The sequence below is a fragment of the Staurois parvus genome, unplaced genomic scaffold (assembly GCF_062004578.1).
Source record: "Staurois parvus isolate SC_StPar_1 unplaced genomic scaffold, SC_StPar_1.0 ptg000642l, whole genome shotgun sequence".
In the NCBI taxonomy this organism is placed as follows: domain Eukaryota; kingdom Metazoa; phylum Chordata; class Amphibia; order Anura; family Ranidae; genus Staurois; species Staurois parvus.
This window is the reverse complement of record NW_028318438.1, coordinates 1-23475: the sequence shown is the minus strand read 5'-3', so window position 1 is coordinate 23475 and position 23475 is coordinate 1. Positions and strand designations below refer to the sequence as shown.

At 42.5% G+C, this 23475-nt stretch overlaps 1 protein-coding gene across 1 annotated transcript in view; it reads left to right on the top strand.

The window, feature by feature from the left end:
* The window catches only part of RAD51 (RAD51 recombinase), a gene marked incomplete at its 3' end in the record, with an annotated part of 39293 nt that extends 17027 nt beyond the window's left edge, over window positions 1-22266 (top strand). The window contains exons 3-8 of the mRNA XM_089693936.1: window positions 5243-5380; window positions 5985-6102; window positions 6212-6303; window positions 10446-10540; window positions 14374-14487; window positions 22086-22266. Coding sequence (XP_089550062.1) covers window positions 5243-5380; window positions 5985-6102; window positions 6212-6303; window positions 10446-10540; window positions 14374-14487; window positions 22086-22266 — 738 coding nt within the window. The remainder of the gene's footprint in view (window positions 1-5242; window positions 5381-5984; window positions 6103-6211; window positions 6304-10445; window positions 10541-14373; window positions 14488-22085) is intronic.
* Window positions 22267-23475: the final 1209 nt, after the last annotated feature.

Here is a 23475-nt window from a genome sequence, read left to right as displayed (position 1 = left end):
AAGAGAAGGATAGAGAGGGAGGGTTATGGAGGACTGGAAAGGTGCTCAGTGGGGATAGAAGCAAACCAACTCCACCACCTTTATGACCACTGGGTCTGGGTGAGTGAGGTCAAAGAAGGCCTCCATAGGAAAGTGCTGTGGGAGAAGCAGAATTTGATGCTTGAAGCCAGGCTTCTGTAATTGCTAGTAGGTTAGGGGAGCGGGAGACAAGAAGGTCATGGACAGAGGTGAGCTTATTACGGACAGAGTGGGCATTCCAGAGTGCACATGAAAAAGGAGTGTGGTTTTTAGGAGTGCGGGGATTGATATTAAATTAAGCGGCTTGCAGCTATTCCTGGAGGAAAGAGGATGCCTGGTGTGGGGGTGAGATAGTGGAGGACCAGGGTTTGGGGAGATATTCCCAGAGGTTAGGAGAAGGAGGGTGAGGAAAGTAAGGTGGGAGCGGGATGTGTACGAGTGCACATGCCTTCCAGTCCTGGTGTTTGGCTCAGCAGGTGAGTAAAGTATTAGGAGGTGAAGAGAGTAGTAGTAGGGAGATGGTAGCAGTGCAGGTGAGATGTATAAGCTTTGGGCTGGAGCAGAGGGGTAAAAGAGGTTTTGGGAATACAGGATAGTAATATGAAAAGGAGGAGTAGAGCTGGCATATTAAAAGGTACAAGGAGTGGCAATCAGACTTGTAGGAGATGTTTCCTAGGGTGTTTGCTTGCAGTCCATCCAGTGTGCAGTAGAGTTCTTTGTTGTATCTTCCTGCTGTTTGAAATATCTTGCTTTAGTTAAACTGCTATGTTCAACTGCAGCATCACACTCCAGCATCAAACACACTCGCGCAGAGAACTGCACCCCCGTCTGACTGTGCCCCCCGTCTTAAAATGCTAACATCATACAAGTCCCCGGGCCCCGACTGTTTACTGAATGTTTACTATACTATAAAACCTTCTCTGAACAACTTCTCCCTCATATGGCTCTTTACTTCAATTCCTTGAGAGAAAACGGTGTGATTCCTTTAGATGAAAATAAAACCTATATTCTCTTTTTCCCTAAACCTAATCAGAACGCTACTGATATGCGCTAATAAATTGTGACCAAAATTCCTGACAAAACTTTTAGCTCTGCGTCTTAATTCCTTTTTGGCGCAGTATGTTCACAAAGACCAATCAGGTTTCATATCTGGTCGCCAAATGTTGGACCAGATTCGTAGGTCCATAGCAGCAATTCCCAAGAAAGAGGGGCATCCCAATTAGAGTGAACAGCAGAAATCAAAGCTTTCTTCTTTTTTTTTTTTTTTGGACCTCCATAAGGCCTTCGATTGCTTAACCTGGGAGTATTTGTTTACTGTCTTGCGAGCTTTTGGATTTGGTCCTGCATTTCTTACACTATTGCAGTCGTCCTTCAACACGCGGCACTAGACAAGGTTGCCCACTCTCCCCACTGCTCTTTGCATTGGCAATAGAAACCGTAGCTATGGCGATCCGCTCTCATTCTGGAATCCACGGGGTCCACTGTGGTCATCAGGAACATAAATACGCATTATTTGCTGACAATGTTCTCATGTATGTTACATCCCCTCTGACCACTTTACCTACCGTATTTTCCGGCGTATAAAGCGACTGGGTGTATAAAACAACCCCCTATTTTCCAGTTAAAACATAGGTTTTGGGCTATACTCGCCGTATAAGACTACCCCCCTTCCGAGGCAACACCATTTAAAAACATCAGATTTTTTAATTGAAATGCTTATGACTTACCGGTACTTTAAAATCCTTCAAAATCCTCATGTTCATCCTCTGACATCATGAATGACATCTTGTGATACATTTGTAAGACAGCCATCATATGGATCAAATTCCAAATCGGATGGTTACCGCTGGATGTGCGGTAATATGGTAGCTTCGGCTACATACAGTATATATACAGCCCGCTGGATATGCAGTAATGTACATACAGTATACCGTGCTGAGCCAAGCTGGCTCAAAACAAATGTCCCTATGACAGATTAATCTGTCAGCCCGCTGGATGTGCGGTATATACAGTATACTGAGCCAAGCGGTTTCAAAACGTACCGGTACGTCCCTACGGTAATCAGACTGCTGGATGTGTGTATGTACAGTAGCTGAGGCTACATACAGTATACGCTGGGCCAATCATGGCGAGCGATGTATTCTACTAATGAATACAAAGCCTGCTCGGATTGGCTGAGGTTGTGACATCATCAGCCCACCTCTCTGACTCGGCCAATCCGAGCAGGCTTTGTATTAGTAGAATACATCACTCGCCGTGATTGGCCCAGTGTATACTGTATGTAGCCGCAGCTACCGTACATACACGCATCCAGCGGGCTGCTTACAGTAGGGACGTACCGGTATGTTTTGAAACCGCTTGGCTCAGCGCAGTATACTGTATATACCGCACATCCAGCGGGCTGACAGATTAATCTGTCATAGGGACATTTGTTTTGAGCCAGCTTGGCTCAGCACGGTATACTGTATGTACAGTACTACCACACAGTCAGCTTGACCCAAACAAACTCAAGGTTCACATTTTATACTCTGCGTATAAGACGACCCCCAATTTTTGGGGTATATTTTTAAGTATAAAAAGTAGTCTTATACACCAGAAAATACTGTAATCTATTATCTTTTGAGTCATTTCTCTGAACTTTCTGGGCTGACTTTAAACTCTCATAAAAAGACAGCTCTTAATGTTTCATTACCCTCTTCATTGGAGCAACAGCTTTGAACTATATATATGACTTTCAATGGGCCCACAGGTCTTTACCCTATTTAGGGGTTAACTTGACAGCTTCGATTGAGACCCTATACCAAGCGAAATATCCCCGTTTTCAAACAACTTAAGGAGGATCTTCGTCGTTGGGCTGCTTACACTATATCTTGGTTTGGCAGGATCAACCCTATTAAAATGACGTTTTTGCCTCAAATGTTTTACTTTTTTAGGACGTTACCGATACCAAGACGTGAGTTGTAACACCTACAGGCAGAGGTGCTTTGTTTTGTTTTAAACAATAGAAGACTTTATTGGGATTGGCCTTCTTAATCTCCATGCATATTTCCAAGCTGCCCAAATTGCACAATTGGCCTATACTACTGCTAAAGGATCTTCTCCCCTCTGGGTTTCTATTAAATCATTAGCCTCCTTTCATACTCCTTTAGCCCCTGTTTTTTGTAACCCTGAATTTGTACGTGGTCTGGTTCCAGCCCCATTCCAGTGGTGGATCAACAAGGGGTTACTACGGATAGGAGACTACCTCATGGGTGCCTTAGTTTACCCTCTCCAGCACTTAAAAGAGAAACTGCAGATGCCCCCCCACTGAAATCTTTAGATATAATCAAATCGGCTCTTTTATCCGCTCGAAAGTTATACTACTAGATGGACCACCCATTCTTGCCAATTTCGAACTACAGAATACAAATCTCTCTAGAGGCTGTATTTCTATGGTGTACGCCCTTCTTACTGATCCAAGCTGTAAACTTCCCTATATGGATCAATGGGGATGAGACCTTGTTAATTATGATCTATCTGATTGGCAAGACATAGCCCTGGCATTTATCTAAAGTTTCCATCAATACTGCCTTAATTGAAGCAAACTATAAAACACTATTGCGATGGTACCTCGTCCCAACCTGGACGGCCAGGATGCAATGAGGACGGCCTCAGCAATGTGCTTTCGGTGTTGCTGCCAGATGGGTTCTATGTTCCACGTTTGATGTCCGATAGAAACTAGATTTTGGATTCGCATGTTTAACCTTATTTACACGGTGACGGGGTGAATGTTTGTAGGGTCCCGGAGATGGCTCTCTTCCATAAATTTCCACTTATAATACCGAATAAATTGCTTACTTAAATGCTGTTAGTAGCGAGAATCACTATATGCTAAATATTGGAAGAGGTCAATTATTCTACTTGACTATGTTTAAGCACAAATTAAATTGGATCATGATTAATGACACACCTGTGTTCTACACAATAATACTAACAAATCTGATAAAACGTGGGACCCGTGGATTCAATACATTTCCGTGCCTTGATACTTCCCGATTTGACTTTCTTCTCTCGTTCTTGTTCTCTTTTTCTCACTTTTTACTGTCTTTTGTCTGTTTTCTGGTGCTAGTTGAGTTTTTCTTATTCCTTCTACAATATTTGTCATGTTTTCTACAATGCTTGTTCTGTGCGATCCATGTGTTTCTTACTACTGCTTCCCCTGTACATGGGGGATTTATTGCTGGGAACTTTCTATTTGATCTACTGAGTTATTTATTCTATAGATTTTCTGGTTTTCTAAGGTATTTCTGTTTTTTCAACCAGGTGTTCTTTGGTGCTGTTCGACTTTGTCTTTTTGCACTATTTTTAACTTGAAATATTTAAATAAAAACTATTGGAGAATAAACATTTTGATATGTTTTCTATTGTGAAAATAAAATATGGGTTTGAGATTTGCAAATCATTGCATACTCTTCATGTAGATTTTACACAGAGCCCCAGCTTTTTTGGAATTCGGGTTGTAACTAAACAATGTAGAGTTGGAGAGCACAGGAAGTTTTATCTGCTCCATAATTTCTGACAAGGCTACTTTTGCATATAACAAAACACTTCCAATGGTAAATGTAACAGACCAAAAGGGTGCCAATAAGTTTAGTTTTTAAAAATCCTTTACAGTGTAACCGGACTTTTGGTTGTTACACTGATTTTACAGTTTGCCTTATTGCTCACCTACCCCAGACCCCCTCCCCCGCCAGTCTTCACACATGTCCCCAAACCAGTGAGCCACAGAGCAGCTTGTAAAAATGTGGATACGTCAGGTCTGTGTATGCAATGTGCATTTTATTCTGTTCTATGGAGATGAGTTCATACTGCATGTAACTGCATTAAATTGTTGAACATCTGTGAAGTGAAATGGGCTACATAAACAGTTGTGTATATACTGTATGACCATCTTGGCACAGAATTCTAGTTTGGTTTTTTCATTTTTAATTTGTTTTGAAAAAATTATGACTGCCATAACAAAATGGGTATGTGGCAGTTTTTGACTTGTTCTATATATCCGGTTTATATGTTGGCATGAAATCAAGTATTGCCAGGAGTATGTCCTTTTTGTTCTCTTGTGCAACACCCTTGGCTGCTTCACCCAGCAAAATTCATTCACCGTAAATATTTTACAAATTTTTTTTTTTTTTTTCCCTTTAGTTCAGTTATTTCACTTTTTTATTTTTGTTTTTTTTCTGTCTAGCAATGTGGAATCAATGCAAATGATGTGAAGAAACTGGAAGAGGCTGGATTCCATACGGTAGAAGCCGTTGCTTATGCGCCAAAGAAGGAACTTCTTAATATTAAAGGCATTAGTGAGGCCAAAGCTGACAAAATCCTAGTAAGTCAGACACCATCATCGTTCCTTTCTTGGAAAACGCTGACCAGAACCATGTTGTTACAGGGAAGTAACTCTTAACCTCTTGTAATGATGATATAAAAGGAGGTGTGTTTTGAAATGAGCAATATTATAGATTGGATTGGGCCGAAATTGGTTTAAAGGATTGCAGATGTTAAAATCTGTTTGCTCATTCCCATATAATGGAATGTCTCAGCAATGAAGTGAAATTTCCAATATGCAGTATGTGTCAGATGTTTTCAGCAACACTGATGCAGCAGAGTGCTTTCTGCTGTGGCTGTAACTTCCACTGTTCTGCTCCTCCACTCCTTAGATGACAAATATGCTCCCTGCCTATCATTTTTTTGAGCTTTAGTTTTTCTGCAGCTTTGATCTCCTGTTTAGTCACATAGCACTGCAGCTACAAACCTTTGTGATTTATTAAAAAAAAAAAAAAACACAGCCCTGCATGGGGAAAATATTGTTTCTCATGGAGTTTTATTCCTTAAACATACTGTATGTAATACTGATTTCAAACTTCTAAAAAAACAATTTGCAAATACAGTTGTGCTTTTTTTTTTTTTTTTTTTTTTTCCCCCCCCTGAAGGCAGAGGCTGCTAAACTTGTTCCAATGGGATTTACTACAGCAACAGAATTCCACCAGAGACGTTCTGAAATTATACAGATTACAACAGGCTCCAAAGAGCTGGACAAGTTACTACAAGGTTCACACATTTTCTTCTTGAATGGAGTAATTTGATCATTTTCCAGAAATGAATACAGTGTGTTGTGTTTAAAATTGGTTGTGTGTACTTATTTATTTATTTTAACCAGGGGGTATTGAAACGGGGTCAATTACTGAGATGTTTGGAGAGTTCCGCACAGGAAAGACTCAGCTGTGCCACACGTTGGCAGTGACTTGTCAGGTAAGCGCACGCAGATCTGTACAACTGCTTTCTTAAGTTGGCTAAGAAATTATTTGAAATGTAGCACTGTAAATGTTTCATATATTTAAGTGTCCTTGTCACCAATGTAAGATTGAAAGGAAGAGACTAAATAGTTACAGCTGTGCTCAAAAGTTTGCATACCCTGGCAGAAATTGTGAAATATTGATAATGACTGATCATGCCAGAAAATGCTCTTTTATTGAAGGATAATGATCATCATATGAAGCCATTTATTATTATAAAGTTCCATTACCTTTTTACGCAGGAGTTTTTGACAGTTCTTTTCTGATCCCCATGGCTCAGTATCTAACCTAGTCAGTGCTTCCACGTAAGAGCTAACTTTTTAGCACAACTGTACCTCTTCTGCTGCCCATGCAACTGAAAGTCACTTTGTTGGTGAGGAATCGCCCCTCCGGAGACTACTGGGAAAACTGACTGTTCCAATCTTTTGAGTCCTCCACAGAGCTTACTTGTTCATTCCCCTGCCAACACCATTACTGTCTCCTGTTCTGGTGTTCTAAGTTTAGCTTGGAATTAGCTCAACACATTAAGGATTCAAGCTTTCAAATTTTCAGACCTGAGATGTGGACAATCTGAATAGTAATTTCTACATGGAAAAAAGGCTATTTTTTATTTATTTTTTTGTAAAATATTTTTTGCAGGTAAGTCCACAATGAGTGCAAGATCTTCTTTCTTGTCAGATGACTAAGGGCCCTGCTTTGGCATGAACTAAATTTTTTTTCTTTTGCTATTTACTGGCCATCATTAGTAGTCTGAAAATTCTCAGACTCCTCCATCTCCAGAATACCCTCCTGGGTTAAGAGTTTTCTGAAGCGCTGGATTACTTATTTTGTCTTCTCAGTGATTTACAGAGAGTGGTCTGAAAAATATCCAGTGAACCGCAGTGGTGTGGATGAAAATTCTTTGTCAATGAATGGGCAGACTGGTTCGAGATGATAGAAAAGCAACGATAACTTAAATAACCATTCCTTACAACCAAGGTATGCAGAATACAACCTCTGAACGCACAACACGTTGAACCTTGCAGCAGATGGGCTACAGCAGCAGAAGACCACACTGGGTGCCACTCCTGTCAGCTAAGAATAAGAAACTGAGGCTACAATTTGCACAGACTCGCCAAAATTGGACAATAGAAGATTGTAAATCATTTCCTGGTCTGATAAGTCTCGATTTCAGCTGTGACATTCAGATGGTAGGGTCAGAATTTGGTGTAAACATGAAAGCATGGATCCATCCTGCCTTGTATCAACGGTTCAGGCTAGTGGTGGTGTATTGGTGTGGGGATATTTTCTTGGCACACTTTGGGCCCCTTAGCACAAATCGAGCATTGTTTAAATGTCACGGCCTGCTAGAGTATTGTTGCTGATCATGTCTATCCTTTTATGACTACAGTGTACATATCTTCTGATGGCTACTTCCAGCAGGATAATGCACCATGTCACAAAGCACATATCATCTCAAACTGGTTTCTTGAAAATGACAATGAGTTCACTGTACACCAATGGCCTACATACTCGCCACTTCAGCTCTCAATCCAGTAGAGCGCCTTTTGGAATGTGGTGGAATGGGAGATTTGCATCATGGTTGTGCAGCTGACAAGTCTGAAGCACCTACTTGAATCTGTCTTGTCATTATGGACCAAAATCTCTGAGGAATGTTTCCAACACTTTGAATCTATGCCACGAAGAATTAAGGCAGTTCTGAAGGCAAAAAGGGTCCCCAGTACTAGCAAGGTGTACCTAATAAAGTGGCCAGTGAGTGTATACGAATGGATATATTAAGAGCAGGTGTGCCTGCAGGGACCCCACCTTCTTAAAGGCACAGTGATGCACACGACTTTCAGCAAGAGCATAATGGCAGCAAAGGCTTCCAGTGTGTCCCTGCACCCAATTCATCCAACTGGACAGAAAAGTGGCAACCTCTCCAACCTATAACTGACCTATGCAGCAAGGTGCATGTAGAAGAGCAATGCACATCAAACACAGGATTTCTCCGCACACTTGCCAGCCTGCAAAAGAAGCAATAATTCACTTTTTTTTTTTTTTTTTATGCAAAAATATGTGCATTTATTATTTATTCCACAAAGGTGAACTTTAATTTTTTTGAGCAGTGTATATTTGAAATATACACTTTTTTTTTAAAAGCCAAAGGAATACTTTTGAAACACATCAGATCTCAATGGGGAAACATATGCTGGATATCTATAATGATATGGACTGGGTAATGTGTTAGGACCGTAATATGCCCCATCGTTTGATGGAAATTGAATTCAGCCCTCTGTAGGTTGATAATTTTAAAGACACTCCGAAAATCAAAGTGAAACAATGATGCAACAGGCTGGTCCCTTTTGCTGAAATTTCACTGCAGCAACTCAAAATGGTAGTTTGTATGGCCCCACGTGCTTGTATGTGTGCCTGACAACGTCTGAGCATGTTCCTAATGAGATGGTAGATGGTGTCCTGGGGTATTTCCTTCCATATCACTGAGCTCCTGCAGTCTGAGATGCAACCTGGCAGCGTCGGATCGAATGAAACGTGATATCCCAGAGGTGTTTATACTGGATTTAGGTCAGACGAGCATGGGGGCTATAAAGTGGTATTAGTTCCTTCATCTTCCAGGAACTGCATGCATACTCGCCACATGAGGCTGGGCATTGTCCTGCACCAGGAGGAACCCAGGGCTCACTGTACCAGCGTAGGGTCTGACCATGGGTCAAAGGATTTAATCCCGATACCTAATGACAGTCAGGGTGCCATTGTCTAGCCTGTAGAAGTCTGTGGGTCCTTCAATGGATATGCCCCCCTCCCCCCCCCAGACCATCACTGACTCGCCACCAAAATGGTCATGCAGAACGATGTTACAGGCAGCATAATGTTCTTCATGGCTTCTTCAGACCCTTTCACATTTTGTCACATGTTCTCAGGGTGAACCTGCTCTCATCTGTGAAAAGCATAGAGCGCCAGTGGAGGACCTGCCAATTCTGATGTTTAATGGCATATGCCAATTGAGCTCTAGAGAACATCGGTGTGGCGGAACCGTTCCGCCTGGGCTTCTTCGTGCGGAGCAATGCCTCTCAGCCAATGGTCCCCTTTTCCGGCAAGGCTTCCAGCGCTCTGCCAAGGCAGGTATTAGAGCTCAAATCACTCCCTTCCCTGCTCTCCCAAACCACAAGTCGGAACTTCGTGTAGGGTGAAAATGACTGACTCTTTAGTAAACACAGCTCAGTATATACAACTTCATCCCCACCAGACAGCCTGGCACCAGGTTTTCCCCACCCACAACTAAACCCTACAACCAACAATACAGTATGAACTCTGTTAGAAGTGAAAGACTACAAGGTCACATTTCCCTAAACAAACCGTGTAGAATATCTGTGAAACATGTACAGCTTTACAAGGGGGAGAAAACTGGAACAGAAAGGGCAAAATGTTATCACAAAGGGATGGTTCCTCACAATTGGGCCCTCAGGCCTCCCTCATGAAGTCTGTTTCTGATTGGTCAGAGACATTCACACCAGTGGCCTGCTGGAGGTTGTAGGGCTCTGGCAGTGCTCATCCTGTTCCTGCTTGCACAAAGGAGCGGATACCAGTCCTGCTGATGGGTTAAGGACCTTCTATGGCTCTGTCCAGCTCTCCTAGAGTAACTGCCTGTCTCCTGTAATCTCCTCCATGCTCTTGAGACTGTGCTGGGAGACACAACACACCTTGTGGAAATGGCACGTACTGATGTGCAATCCTGGAGGAGTTGGACTACCTTTGCAACCTCTGTAGGGTCCAGGTATGGCGTCATGCTACCAGTAGTGACACTGACCCTAGCCAAATGCAAAACTAGTGAAAAACAGAAAAGATGAGTAGGGAAAAAAAATGTCAGTGGTCTCCACCTGTAATACCATTCCGGTTTTGGGGGTCATCTCATTGTTGCCCATCTAGTGCACAGGTTGTTTAAACTGATAAACCCCCTCTGCTACTTAACTGACCAGATCAATCTCTGAGGAGTTTCATTGACTTGATGCTATACGCTGATTAAAAAGTGTTCCTTAATTTTTTTGAACAGTGTATTCTGTTTTTATCATACACACCTTTTTTTTTTTTTCTTTTAAGCTCCCCATTGACAGAGGTGGTGGCGAGGGGAAAGCCATGTACATAGACACAGAGGGCACTTTTCGACCGGAAAGGCTGCTTGCTGTTGCTGAAAGGTACTTTATATTTAATTTCCCCCCCAATTATGGGTTCAAAAGTATACTTGACATAGGAACTCCTTGGTAAGAAAATATGATGTAATGTAAAAATAGTGCATTTAAAGTAAAAATTAAATATGAAAAAATTCTAATATATCCCTATGTGAGCAATCGGAAGGATTGCAAAATCTGTAGCATGGCTAACAGTAAATCAGATTTTTCCCATTATAGGACATCTGTAAACTATGGGTCTAACTAGATTGTAAGCCCTCATGAGGCGGGACCTCCTGTCCCTCTTGTATTGAATTGCATTGTAACTGTACTGTCTACTGCTTTACAGAGCTGGTTCAATTACACTTACAAGTTTTATTAACTATTTTGTGTCTATGTATATTATAATTATCAGCCTCTGCTCCTCCCCATACTTGAGTGGGGCATCTGATTGAATCCGCATAACTTTTGATTATGACGCTACTGCTCTCCATTTTGTCTTATCTGTTATGTCTCAGTGGGTGACCTAGTATTGTTTATAGGCTGTCATGGGTTATAGAGCCTGGGATGGCTGCTCTGCTAACTTGCCAAATGTAAGTATTTCAAATGAAATGGCTCAGTTCACACTAGCCTACTTAATGTTATGCATATTCTCCAGGAGGGAAATGAACAAGGATCTGTACTGTCCAAGATGATGACACACCAGTGACATTAGGGTACTGGAAATGGCATGAGGGGAAATCTCTATCCAAAACAAAATAACGTTTTGGCTGGAGTTGGGCTTTAACCACTTGCCGCACAGTCTCATGTACAGTATGTGACATGTTCAAGCAGTTATACCCGAGCCATGGCTGCAGCTGTCAGCCATCATTCTGGTAGTGTGTGTGTGTTATCCATGCTCTATAGGGAGGACCTGTTATGCTTTATTGCAATCACAGGGGATATTTCCATTACTTGTGATGGCAATAAGTGATTTAAAAAAAAAAAAAAAAAATCAAAGGGACAGTGTAGAGATAAAGAACTTTTAATAAAATATATATTAAAGCATATGTAAACCGTGTTCATACCATGTGACATAAAAAATTGCAACGACCACTATTTTATTCTCTAGGGCCTCTGCAAAAAAAAAAAAGCTATGTAATGTTTGGGGGTTCTAATTTAATTTTTTAGCAACACAATACTGATTGTTACATATAGGAGTGACGTGTCAAAATAGGCCTAGTCTTCAAGTGGTTGGAGAGACGGGCAAAACTTTGTCACTAGCTGATGGTCTCAAAAATGAACACTCTTTATACTGGTAGCTCCGTACCACTATGTCCCTATAGAAGTGTGTGGGTTTTTTTTTTTTTTGTTTGTTTTTTTGACAAGGCACCCTTTAAAATTATGGACAGTCTCGAGACACCCAGTTTTAAAATGTAAAGCTATTCTAATAGAATAACGCAGCAACATCCACCCAACATTAAAGGTATTTTATGCTACCAAAGAAAATACACTTTTGCACACTGGTACTGACTAGTATTCCATAGTATGTTTGTTTGTTTTTGTTTTGTTTTTTTCTTCTCCCTCAGTTTTTCTCCATCACTTAGCTAATTTGACCCCAGTGCTGATGAAGGTGGGCAAAGGATGCTGTGCAGACACTCAACATTCTCCTAAAATAATTACGTCATTTTGTTATAATGCCGATGGCTAGGAAGTCATAATGGTGCGCAATGAAAGCCTCTGGCTTTGTTTAACTAAAAGGAAGGCCAAAGACACCCCTAAAGAAACCTCAAGGCACCCTAGGGTGAGAGAAGTCCCCTCTTGGCGCTCTTTCAGACTTTTAGTGTGTTGTGTCCTCTGAAAACCGATTTGAAAGCAGATCACTTGAAAGGGCATTTGACAGGCAGTGAGGAGGCGCTTTAATGCGGTTGCAGCGCAGCAACCATTAATTCAATGGATGCGTTTGACCTGTAGTACTGCCTGTCAAACTCTGCACACAGTTAAAAATGCCATGGCTACAAAGCAAAGCATCGTGACCATGGCATCTTTACAGTCCCATCCAGAGAGGTAAAACCGGCTCTCAGTTGTCGGTTTTTACCCCCTTCATGGCCACCCATCTGAAACCGCACCTATATGGCATCCCATTTGGTTTATTTCCCCTCTTCCTGTTCTAGTGAAAACTCAAAATTGTGGATTTTCTTTGTGTCTTGGACTGTTATCACTAAATTTTAATAAGTTTAATAACTTTAAAAAGTTTTTGGCTTCAGATGCTCTTGAATGTAATTTCAAGTTTTTTCTTATTTCAGTCCATTAGTCTGAGAGTTTAAGGACAATTTATGCATTTTCTGACAATATGAAGTGTCGGCTTGTTATCGATTTTACATAACAGATTTCTCTGGAATACCTGTAGTGAAAAAATTTGTCGGTACATGCAGGAAACGTAAAAAATGCTTGTGCTTTTAGGCTGCTTTTACACTTTTGTGTGTTTAATAAAAAAAAAAAACATGTATTTCTGTGGTAGTACCTCCAAATTGAAATCAATGGAAAATACATCAAGAACACACTCGCATTGCATTTTTGGTTTTTAAATTAAAAGAAAAAAAAAAACGCACCGGAAACATGGCAAAAATACATGCGCTATTGCCACAGATCGGTGTGAAATTATCCTTGGGCTCCTTTCACATTGATGTTTTTATTTCATCAGTTCAGTCAGGTTTTTTCAAAGAAAAAAGTGATTCAGTTTTACATCCAAACGGAACACCCATGTGAAAGGGGCCTTATTTACAAACATCTGCATAATTCACTCTAAACATGTTACTGAGTGCTTTAACCAAACACACAGCTTGTAAGGATCTCCTTTTTTAACCACTAGCCTACAGGGCACTTATACCCCCTTCCTGGCCAGGCCAATTTCCAGCTTTCAGCGCTGTCACACTTTGAATGACAATTGCACTGTCATGCAACATTGTACCCATATGAAATTTTTATCATTTTTTTGAGACAGAGCTTTCTTTTGGTGGTATTTAGTCACCTCTGGGATTTTTATTTTTTCTTAAACCAAAAACCACTAAAATTTTTGAAAGTTTTTTCTTTCGTTTTTGTTATACAATTTTGTAAATAAGTGATTTTTCTCCTTTATTGATGTGCGCTAATGAGGCTGCAGTGATGGGCACTGATAGGCTGCACTGATGAGGAGGCACTGGTAGGTTGCACTGATGGGCATTGACAGGCATCACTGGTATGCACTGATATGTGGCATTGATGGGCACTGGCACGTTGGCACTGATGAGCACTGACAGGTGGCACTTCTGGGGCCACACTGATCATCAGTGCCCTGATGATCAGTGTACATGTCCCCTCCGCGGAAAGCCGATTACCAGCTCTCCTCTCGAGCTGTCAGCGTGACTGCTCGAGAGGAGAGAAATGCCGATAACCGGCATTTCCGTGTTTACATGTGATCAGCTGTGATTGGACACAGTTGATCACATGACCGAGCCGACATCTGCGGCTCTTTCCGTGATCCCCTGTGTCTGAGGGACACAGCGGACCGCGAACTGCATGCTCCCTGAGCCGCCCATGCGCAGTGAGAATGGTAGGACGTCATATGACGTTCTTTCAGAACGAGAGAACCACCTTGCGCCCGTCATTGTACTATAGGGCGGGCGGAAGGTGGATAAATTACCTTTCAGCTCTCTGTCTTTAGTTATCAGTGGACTGGTAGTTTGATTAGGCTTAGCCATGCATGTGTGGGTTTGTTTTTTTGGGGGGGGTTTTTGTAAGCATGGAACATCATATTGTAACTCTTATTAAAGGACGTTGCGTGCACTTTTTTTTTTTTTTTTTTGCTTGTGATATTTTAATTTTTTTTTTTTTTTTTATAGGTATGGGTTGTCCGGCAGTGATGTTCTTGACAATGTGGCTTATGCTCGGGCATTTAACACAGACCACCAAACCCAGCTTTTATACCAGGCGTCTGCCATGATGGCAGAATCCAGGTAAAATTTATCAACCATTGTGTATATTATTGCAGTGTTTAGAACATTGTGCAAATGTACAAAACTATACTTGTGGATTGTAAAAGCTTGAACATTATATACTAGCTCCGTTGCTTTCATCAGTTTATGAAGCTAGTTTTAGCAATTTCTCCACTCAGTTATGCAATATTTCAACACAACTGAACAGCAGCCATCAAATCAATTTTCAAGGTTCCCCATGTTCTAAAATCTGACCGTTTCCTGGGAGAACTTTCACCATAAAAAGCTTGGTTTAATCTGTTAAAATGAATAGAGAAAAATGTGAAGAGTACATTTTCTCATGGTTGAAACAAATTCATGTCACATTTTTTGAGAAATTGAGAAGCAGTTTACTGATCTTTGTACCTAGGTTCTAATGCAGTGTTTCTCAACCTTTCATTCATGTCACCCTTTGAAATTATGCCAAATCTGGAGTGGGGTTCTCATATTAGAACGTGTCCTGACCTTTCACATCAGCTCCACCCCCCCCCCCCTCCATTCACATCAGAATCCTCTGTTCGAGGCGGCACCGTTGTTGAGAGTAGCTTACATTACTGGGCATTAATGCTTCAAGGAATAAATAGAAATCAAAGGAAATTCTTTTACACATTAGATTTGAGAAGGTGGTACATTTTCCCAGGTCTCCACCAAGCCTTGAATTTCTACAGCTCTGGGGTAAAATCTGGGTTACTAAATGCATAATGCTTATTAGCCTGCATTTGTCCTTTTAAGGGGTAAGTTCAACTTTTTCCAATAAATTAAATGCACATTTATTTGCATGTAAAAAAGTTTTGTTTGTGGTGTTAGCTTGTGTTTTTTTTTTTTTTTCCTGGAGTCTGCAGAACATTGCAACTACGATCAGCAGTTTGCAGGTGCAATCTGTCTCCTGCAGACTTTCAGCATAGCTGTCTGCTCGTACCTTGTATAGGCAGGCAGTTACCTGGGAGTAGGAAAAATCGATGGACTACAAGAGCGCTCACCAGAACCCTGGTAGTTCATTGAGAACTGCAAGCCATCAGCCACAACGGCTGATGGAACTTGCAGGCATTCATTCACAGGAAACTGAACAATGTGGCCTTGTGGGCAAAGTCCTGCACCGCCACGCTCTTTTAAAACTGTGATAGCAGTTTCCACCCTAAACATGTTCCACCCTAAACACACATGTAACATGTTGTAAAAGTGAACTTATCCTTTTTAACATTTGTAGAGCCACCTCTCAAATGTGCAGTTCCATGTTGCTCCCTGTTTTAAGGGAGATCTTTTGTTGAACAAAATTGGTTGTAGCGAAAGCAGTTTGTGAAAAAGCAAGAAATACTCAATTTCTCTATGCAGCTGGCTTTGATTTTCCAAAGTGACAGAAAATTCAAATGTTGCTTGTATCTGTGGAAAGTATACAGCAAGGCCAGAGAAATGTAACTTCCTGCTCATGTGATTGGCCCCCTGCTTTGTCAGGGTTTCATTTTGCTTCACTGTAACTGTTCATGTTATTAAAGCAAGCAGATCCTCGTAGTACTTGAGTAGAAGGAAGCAGCTGACTGAATTGCATTGTGTAATGGCATATAATTTGGAGTGGATCAGAGTTTCTGCTTTTAGTAAAGTGGCTTTTAAAGTTTAGCAAGATTTGCTACAAAAGAAATACACTGTCTAGGCTAGAAATTTTCTTGGTTCAGTGCCCAAATATTTGGGTTGAGGTAGTGCTGGTCTACCTCACTTAAAATCACTGAGGGTTAAATCGTTATATAGTCACAGCAATGCTAATTATAGAATATTTTGCCCTCTGTAGTATGGTTGTCTAATTTTTTATATGATTTGAATGTAAATGCATGTGAACAGGGAATATGATATACTTTTGTGTTTTATTATCCTTGATTTTCTTTTTTTGCAAATATGTTTAAGGGCTCGTTCACACTTGACTTATTTCTAACTCTTGCCAAACGCCCCTATAGGGTTTGACAGGCATTTGGGAAGCATTTTTAACGCTCCCCAAATGCCCTATGAGCGTTTTTAATTCATTTGATAGGCGTTTGCCAAGTGTTAAAACCGCACCACAAACGCCTATAATGAATTTAAATATTAACGCTCCACACATGCCTGCCAGGCGTTTGAGGAGTGTCACCATAGACTTGAATTGGAGGCTTCAACTCCTCCTGACTCGACATTGGGCATCCATTTTGCTACGACGCCAACACTTCAGTGTGAACAGCACGGTGTGCTGCCATGTGCAGAATTTTCTTAGGCATTTGAGAAGTGTTAAAAACTCTTCCCAAATGCCCGTCTGATGCCTGCTGACAAAGCTAGTGTGAACGTAGCCTAAGACGTTAGACCTTTATTTGTTACTACATCTTCTATATTTGGATCTGTATCTCATTATAACCGAATAGGTGAAGAGCAGCTATTCCGTGTGGTGTGTTTTTTTTGTTTTGTTTTGTTTTTGGTTTTGTTTTTTTGTTTTTTTTGGGAGGGGGGGGGTTTGTGTGGGTTAGCTGCATCTTCCCTTAGACTTCTATGAGGTCCTGTGGTTTTTGGAGTTGTTTCAGAAATGCTGCACCTTTGGTGCGCTTTCTGAAACCGCACCAAAACCACAAGACCTCATGTAAGTCTATGGGAAAGCACAGCTGAGCTGCACGAATGTTAGCTGCACTTTGCCCAAAGCACATTGGTATTGCACAGAGGCAGTGTGTAGCTTCCCTAAATGTTTGTCCTTTTACCCCCACCCCCCAGTCATCTTCCAGGACAGCTTCACATGACAGGCTCCTCCTAGCAGGAAACGCCTGATACACTTTATCTTATTAAATAGCGTCTCCACCCCTGGGGTCCTCTGTATTTGTTTCCTCCAACCAGGACTCGCTACCCCCATTTTTTGTTTTTTTACCTAGGCTGTCTGGTGGGGTACAGATTCCTCCTGGATCAGGCTACCCCCTACTAATCAAGGCAGGGGTCCTGCGGGGTGGCTTCATTCGGGGCTCCCGTGGCATTTCTCTGAGGGCATAATTAGGTGAGACAGCACCCCCTCTTTCCACGCCCATTTACGGTCCTGCCTGGCTCACCAGGGGGGAGGAGGAGCCTGCTACGTTGACCTGGGGGCCAAGAGGGTTGCAACCCTGTGGGGCAAGTAACCTACCTACCTTCCGCTGCAGGGCGATGACATCTTTGGCTGTGGCACTTGGCAGGAGAGTGTGGGCTCGGTGACGTTACATCCAGGTGCCGATAGGAACGTCGGTTCCGGGCGCCAGGATACGTAAACGTCACTTCCGGAGACAGGAAGAGGATTATCGCCATCTTGGATATGGGCAGCGGTCTACAAGCTTGCCCTCACCATGGCTGTCTCCTGGATCCACTACGGCCGTGAGGCGAGGTCAGCGCAATCGGACCCTAGGAGGGGGCAGGGCCCTGTCACCCTGCAAACGGAGCTGCCGCCAGGATGGAGGCAGGTCTGTCAGAACTGGGGGAGGCCAGCACCAAGTTAGGAGTCAGACAGCTGGCAGGACCCTTCTAGATCTTTCATGGCTTTCTCCTGCATGCTCTTTCTCTCTCGTTGCAGATCAGGAAGAGGAATTATCCAGCACTTCGGAGGAAGGAGAGATGGAAGAACAGGATCACAAGTCGAAAAGGTTCCTTTTTCCGGTAGAAAATACAGAGGACCTCTTAAAAGTAATTTATGACACTCTATACCTGGAAGAACAACCGGATCTCTCTCCACGACCAGCTATATGCAGGGCTACAAAAGAAAAGTGGCCGCACGTTCCCGATCCATTCAGGCACTATGGTCTACCATAAAATGGGAAGAGCCAGAAAGGGAAAGCCCTTTTTTTTTTTTTTTTTTTTTTTTCCCCCCCCCCCTCCTAAGAATCTTAAAAGGCGATTTCCATTTAAAGAGGAAGATGTATCAATATGGGAATCTTGCCCCAAACTGGATGCTCCCCATTTCACGAAGCACGGATATATCATTTGAAAATGGGGTCTCCCTAAAGGACCCAATGGACCGTACAACTGACACATTCCTCAGAGTGTGGGAAGTGTCCGCATTAAACCAGCGATAGCAACAACTTGCGTTTCCTGAACCCTGGATGTATGGCTAGGCCAGCTCTATTCTCACCCGGCAGATGAAATTCTCAAATCAATACCAGTTTTGGAAAAGGCAGTGGCCTTTATCGTGGATGCATCGGCTGAAACCATTAAATACACAGCAAAATCAACTGCCCTCATAAACTCCGCTACAAGAGCCATTTGGCTGAAGTCTTGGCAGTGGGACATTGCTTCTAAATCTAGACTGTGTCCTGCCCTTCAAGGAAAAGCTCCTCTTCAGCCAGGAGCTGACTTCGGTCCTTGAGAGATCTACCAACAAAAAGATTCCCTGTTCCCAATCGGCAAGCGGGACGAAAGTCGGTGTGTGTGTGTGTGTGTGTGTGTGTGTGTGTGTGTGTGTGTGGGGGGGGGGGGGGGGGGTTTCATCCCAACAGTCAGTGCTCAACTAAAGTTAAATTTCAAGGCCAGAATAGAGGCTGGTTTTCAAAAAGAGGGAAGAAAAAGGGAGATTTTCTCTTCAACCCCAACCAGGATAAACCCAAAACTCAATCCAAGTGACTGGTGGAGCCAGGTGGGAGGAAGGCTGGGATGCTTCCACACGCAATGGCTACAGACTACCCAGAACCCATTTATCCTAGACAATTCAATACGGCTACAAGATAGAATTTTTGCAATTCCCCCCTCAAAGGTTTTTTGCTACTCCACTGCCAAGGGAGGAGGAAAAGGCAGAAGAGCATGTGAACCCTTTGGAAGCAATGCTTACCTTCATATCCCAATAAGGGAGGAATCAAGAAAGTTCCTGAGGTTTAAAGGGACCAAGAAGAGAACTATCTTGTTCCAAATCAACGCACTTCCCTTCGGTCTGTCTTCAGCACCAAGGATATTCAGGAAGATCCTAGCGGAAGCACTACAGAGCTTAAGGATGAAGGGGATAAACCTTATCCCCTACCTGGACAACTTACACTTGTTTTGTAGACAAGAAAGAGTCTCTAGAAAGTTATGTGGCGTATACAATATCCTTCTTGAAAGACCTAGGATGGCTAATACAGAGAAATCACAGTTAATCCCTTCCAACACAATTTCATATTTGGGATATATTCTGGATTCATCAAGCACCTGTTTATGAATTACACCAGAAAAGGCGCTCAAACTACAACAGGACATAATGAGTCTTCAGGAGATGCCAGTCTGTATGATCAGAAATGCCATGAAGCTTGTCGGGCACAATGGGCACAACTTTACTCCAGGATAATATAGAATCATGTCCTTTCCCACTGGGATAGCAGCCAAGCATCTCTGGACTCCAGCATTCTCCTCTCACACAAAGTAAGAGTTGCTCGGTTGGTGGGGAAACATTCAGATGCTGGAATTCGGGAGAAGATGGAAACAATCCAACCCAACAAAAATCGCTATAAATGCAAGCATGCGGGGGTGGGGTGCACACATGGAGGGCTGTCTGGCCCAAGGCAAGTGGGATCCAGATACAGCAAGAAGCTCATCAAATTCCAGGGAATTACTGGCAGGTTTCAAAGCACTTACGGCATTTCAGGAAAAAATTAAAAGGGAAAGCGATTCAACTCCTGTCGGACAACATGACGGCTGTCGCATACCTGAACAAACAAGGATGCACAAGGTCCCCAAAGCTAAAGAAGTTGGCAGAAACCCTTTGAGGCTGGGCAGAAAGAAATCTAAGGTCAATCTCGGCGATTAATCTGAAGGGAGACCTGAACTTGCTAGCAGATCAATTTAAGAGGAAGTCAACCAATCAGAATGGTGCCTCAGCCACACAGTGTTCATCCATATCTGCAGCAGATGGGGCACTCCCTTCATAGACCTTTTTGCCAACAAAAGAAACGCAAAACTAGGGAAGTACTTCTGCCTTCAAAGAGACCCTCAAAGTGCAGGCACAGATGCACTGACTCAGACATGGGAGGAGGACCTCCTTTACGCCATTCCACCATTCAGACGACTACCAAAAGTGGTACAGAAAATGCAGAATTCTCATGCCAAGGTCATCCTAATCACTCCATTCTGGCCGAAAAGGTCTTGGTTCTCCTTCCTGAAGTAGCTGAGCTTAACGGTCCCATGGACGATACCACCCAGGAAGGACTTGCTAGTACAGGGGGCAGTGGTACACCCACACCTGGAAAAGCTATCGTTGACAGCATGGCTTCTGAGTGGCAAAGGCTAGCCAAAAAAGACTTATCTGAAAAAGTGGTCTCCACCATCCTAGGTGGGCGGAAAAAAGTCTAGGAGCGCTATTAATGACAAAATCTGTAGGAAATTTTCCTAATGGAAGAAGGTGAATGAGTTGCTAGGAGCTCCTATCCTGAACTCAGTACTCAAATTCCTACAAGCAGGAGCAGACCAGAACCTAGCAGTTAATACATTTAAGTAGATGCCTTGTCGAATTTCTTGGAATTGAAGTTAGTGGAGGATCCCCTAGTGTTCAGATTCCTGAGGGCTATCGTTGGACGTAGAAACCCACACACGCCCAAATGCCCACTCTGGGATCTAGGAACACATTTAAGGAGTTTCCTACACGAGCCATTCGCAACCTTTGGATAAATGTTCTCTCCGGTACTTAAACCTCAAAACCATTCTCTTAGTAGCCCTTGTCTCTGCTCACAGAATCAGCGAGTTGCAAGCGCTGTCAGTGATACTTACTGTACAATTCTGATGGATAGGATTATCCTCAATCCTGACCTGGCATTCCTACCAAAGGTCACGTCACATTTTCACAGAAGAGATTGTAATACCATCATTTTGCGGGAGCCCAAGCAACACCAAAGAGACCAAAACAAAATCATTGTAAGATGCCTAATTGCCTGCATAGAGCGCACTAAAGCATGGAGGAACTCATCCAGCCTCTTCGGCTTGTTTCAAGAACTAAGGAAAGGGTACACAGCCTCTAAAGGCACCATCGCAAGGTGGTTAAAGGAAGCCGTCTCAGAAGGATACAAAACCACGGCACTTACTCCACCATCTGGTTTGAAAACGCATTCAACTAGGGCTAGCGCAGCTACGTGGGCAGAGAAAGCTGTTGCCTCCCCCGGACAGATCTGCAAGGCTGCAACATGGTCCAGCTTCAGCACATTTGCCAGGCACTACCAGTTTGACCTGATCACCAACAAGGAACAGGCGTTCAGCAGAAAGGTCTTGCAAGCAGCAGTCCCACGCTAATGTACGTATTCCTATTGAATCCTTTCATGTGAAGCTGTCCTGGAAGATGACTTGGGAAAACGCAGTATTTCCAGGATTCTTCCAGGACGGCGTAATTCCCTCCAGACTGATGTATAATTATAAGCTGGTGATCCGTCATACAATGGACTAGACATATGTTGTTCCTACTGTTATATTTTGTTTTATCCTAGACCTTCAGTTATATTACTGTACTGAGGACCCCAGGGGCGGAGAGGCTATTTATTAAAATAAAGTGGATCAGGTGTTTCCTGGTGGGAGGAGCCTATCATGTGAAGCTGTCCTGGAAGATTCCTGGAAATACAGTTTACAGGTAAATAACTGTTTTTATATCGCCATCCTTCTTTTTCTAGGTACGCGCTTCTCATTGTGGATAGTGCTACTGCTTTATATAGGACAGATTATTCAGGAAGAGGGGAACTTTCAGCAAGACAGATGCACTTGGCCCGCTTCTTGAGGATGCTGCTAAGACTTGCTGATGAGGTTTGTACTCGAATTTCAGCTTTTAAGAAAGGCAGACATCTTTCATGTGCAGTAAGTTTGTGTGATAATTCAGCAGCAAAATGCTCTGCGCTTTTGAAAAGAGCCAGATCCAGCAAATTCAAAGAATAAACAGATGACACTTCTAATAAATTGCAATAAAGTAATTTGATGTGTGCAGTAATTGGTGAAATCCACCTTCAGTTATATTAATAACCAGCAATGTAAATTTTAGTTGTTTTGATTTGGCGATTGTGTCTATGGTTCCAGAGCTAGTATCTGCAATCTCTATATAAGTTTACATCTTTTAACCACTTGACCTCCTGAGAATTTTATCCCCCTGCCTCTTCCCCTGACCAGGCCATTTTTTTTTGCGATGCTGTTACTTTAACTGACAATTGCACGGTCATGCAACGCTGCACCCAAATGAAATTTACGTCATTTTTTCCCCCCAACTAATTGGGCTTTCTTTTGGTGGTGTGTGTGTGTGTGTGTGTGTGTGTGTGTGTTTTATGCGTTTATGGTTCATGCAAAAGTTATAGCGTTTAAAAATTCCAGTATATATGCCGCCATTTGTTTATTTTTACTAGTAATGGCGACGATCAGCAACTTATAGTGGGACTGCGGCGGGCATTCTGACACTGGAGGGAACTGACTTGGTGTCAGTGACACCAATACAGTGAACAGTGCGAAAAAGACACTGTATTAATGGCACTGGGCAAGAAGGGGGTTAACATCTGGGGCGATCAAAGGTTTAATTGTGTGCTGGGTGTGTTTTTACTATGGGGCCATGCATTTGTGCTTCACTGTGAGGACACTGCTTTGTATGGCTGCGCTGTGCATGCTAAGCGGTGTGCATGAGCTGACAAATAGTTCTCCTCCTCCTCGGCGATCACTGGCCAGGACCCAGTGATTGACATCCGTGGCCGCGAATGGCAGCACGGGTAGGGCGCTCGCGCATGCCCCCGATCTGTAACTGCAAAATCACGTGTGTGTGTATGTATGTAATGTGTGTGTGTATGTATGTAATGTGTGTGTGTATGTATGTAATGTGTGTGTGTGTGTATATATGTATGTGTGTATGTATGTATATATGTATGTGTGTATGTATGTATATATATATGTGTGTGTATGTATATATATATATGTATGTATATATATGTGTGTGTATGTATATATATATATATATATGTATGTGTGTGTATGTATATATATATATATATATATGTATGTGTATGTATGTATATATATATATATATGTAT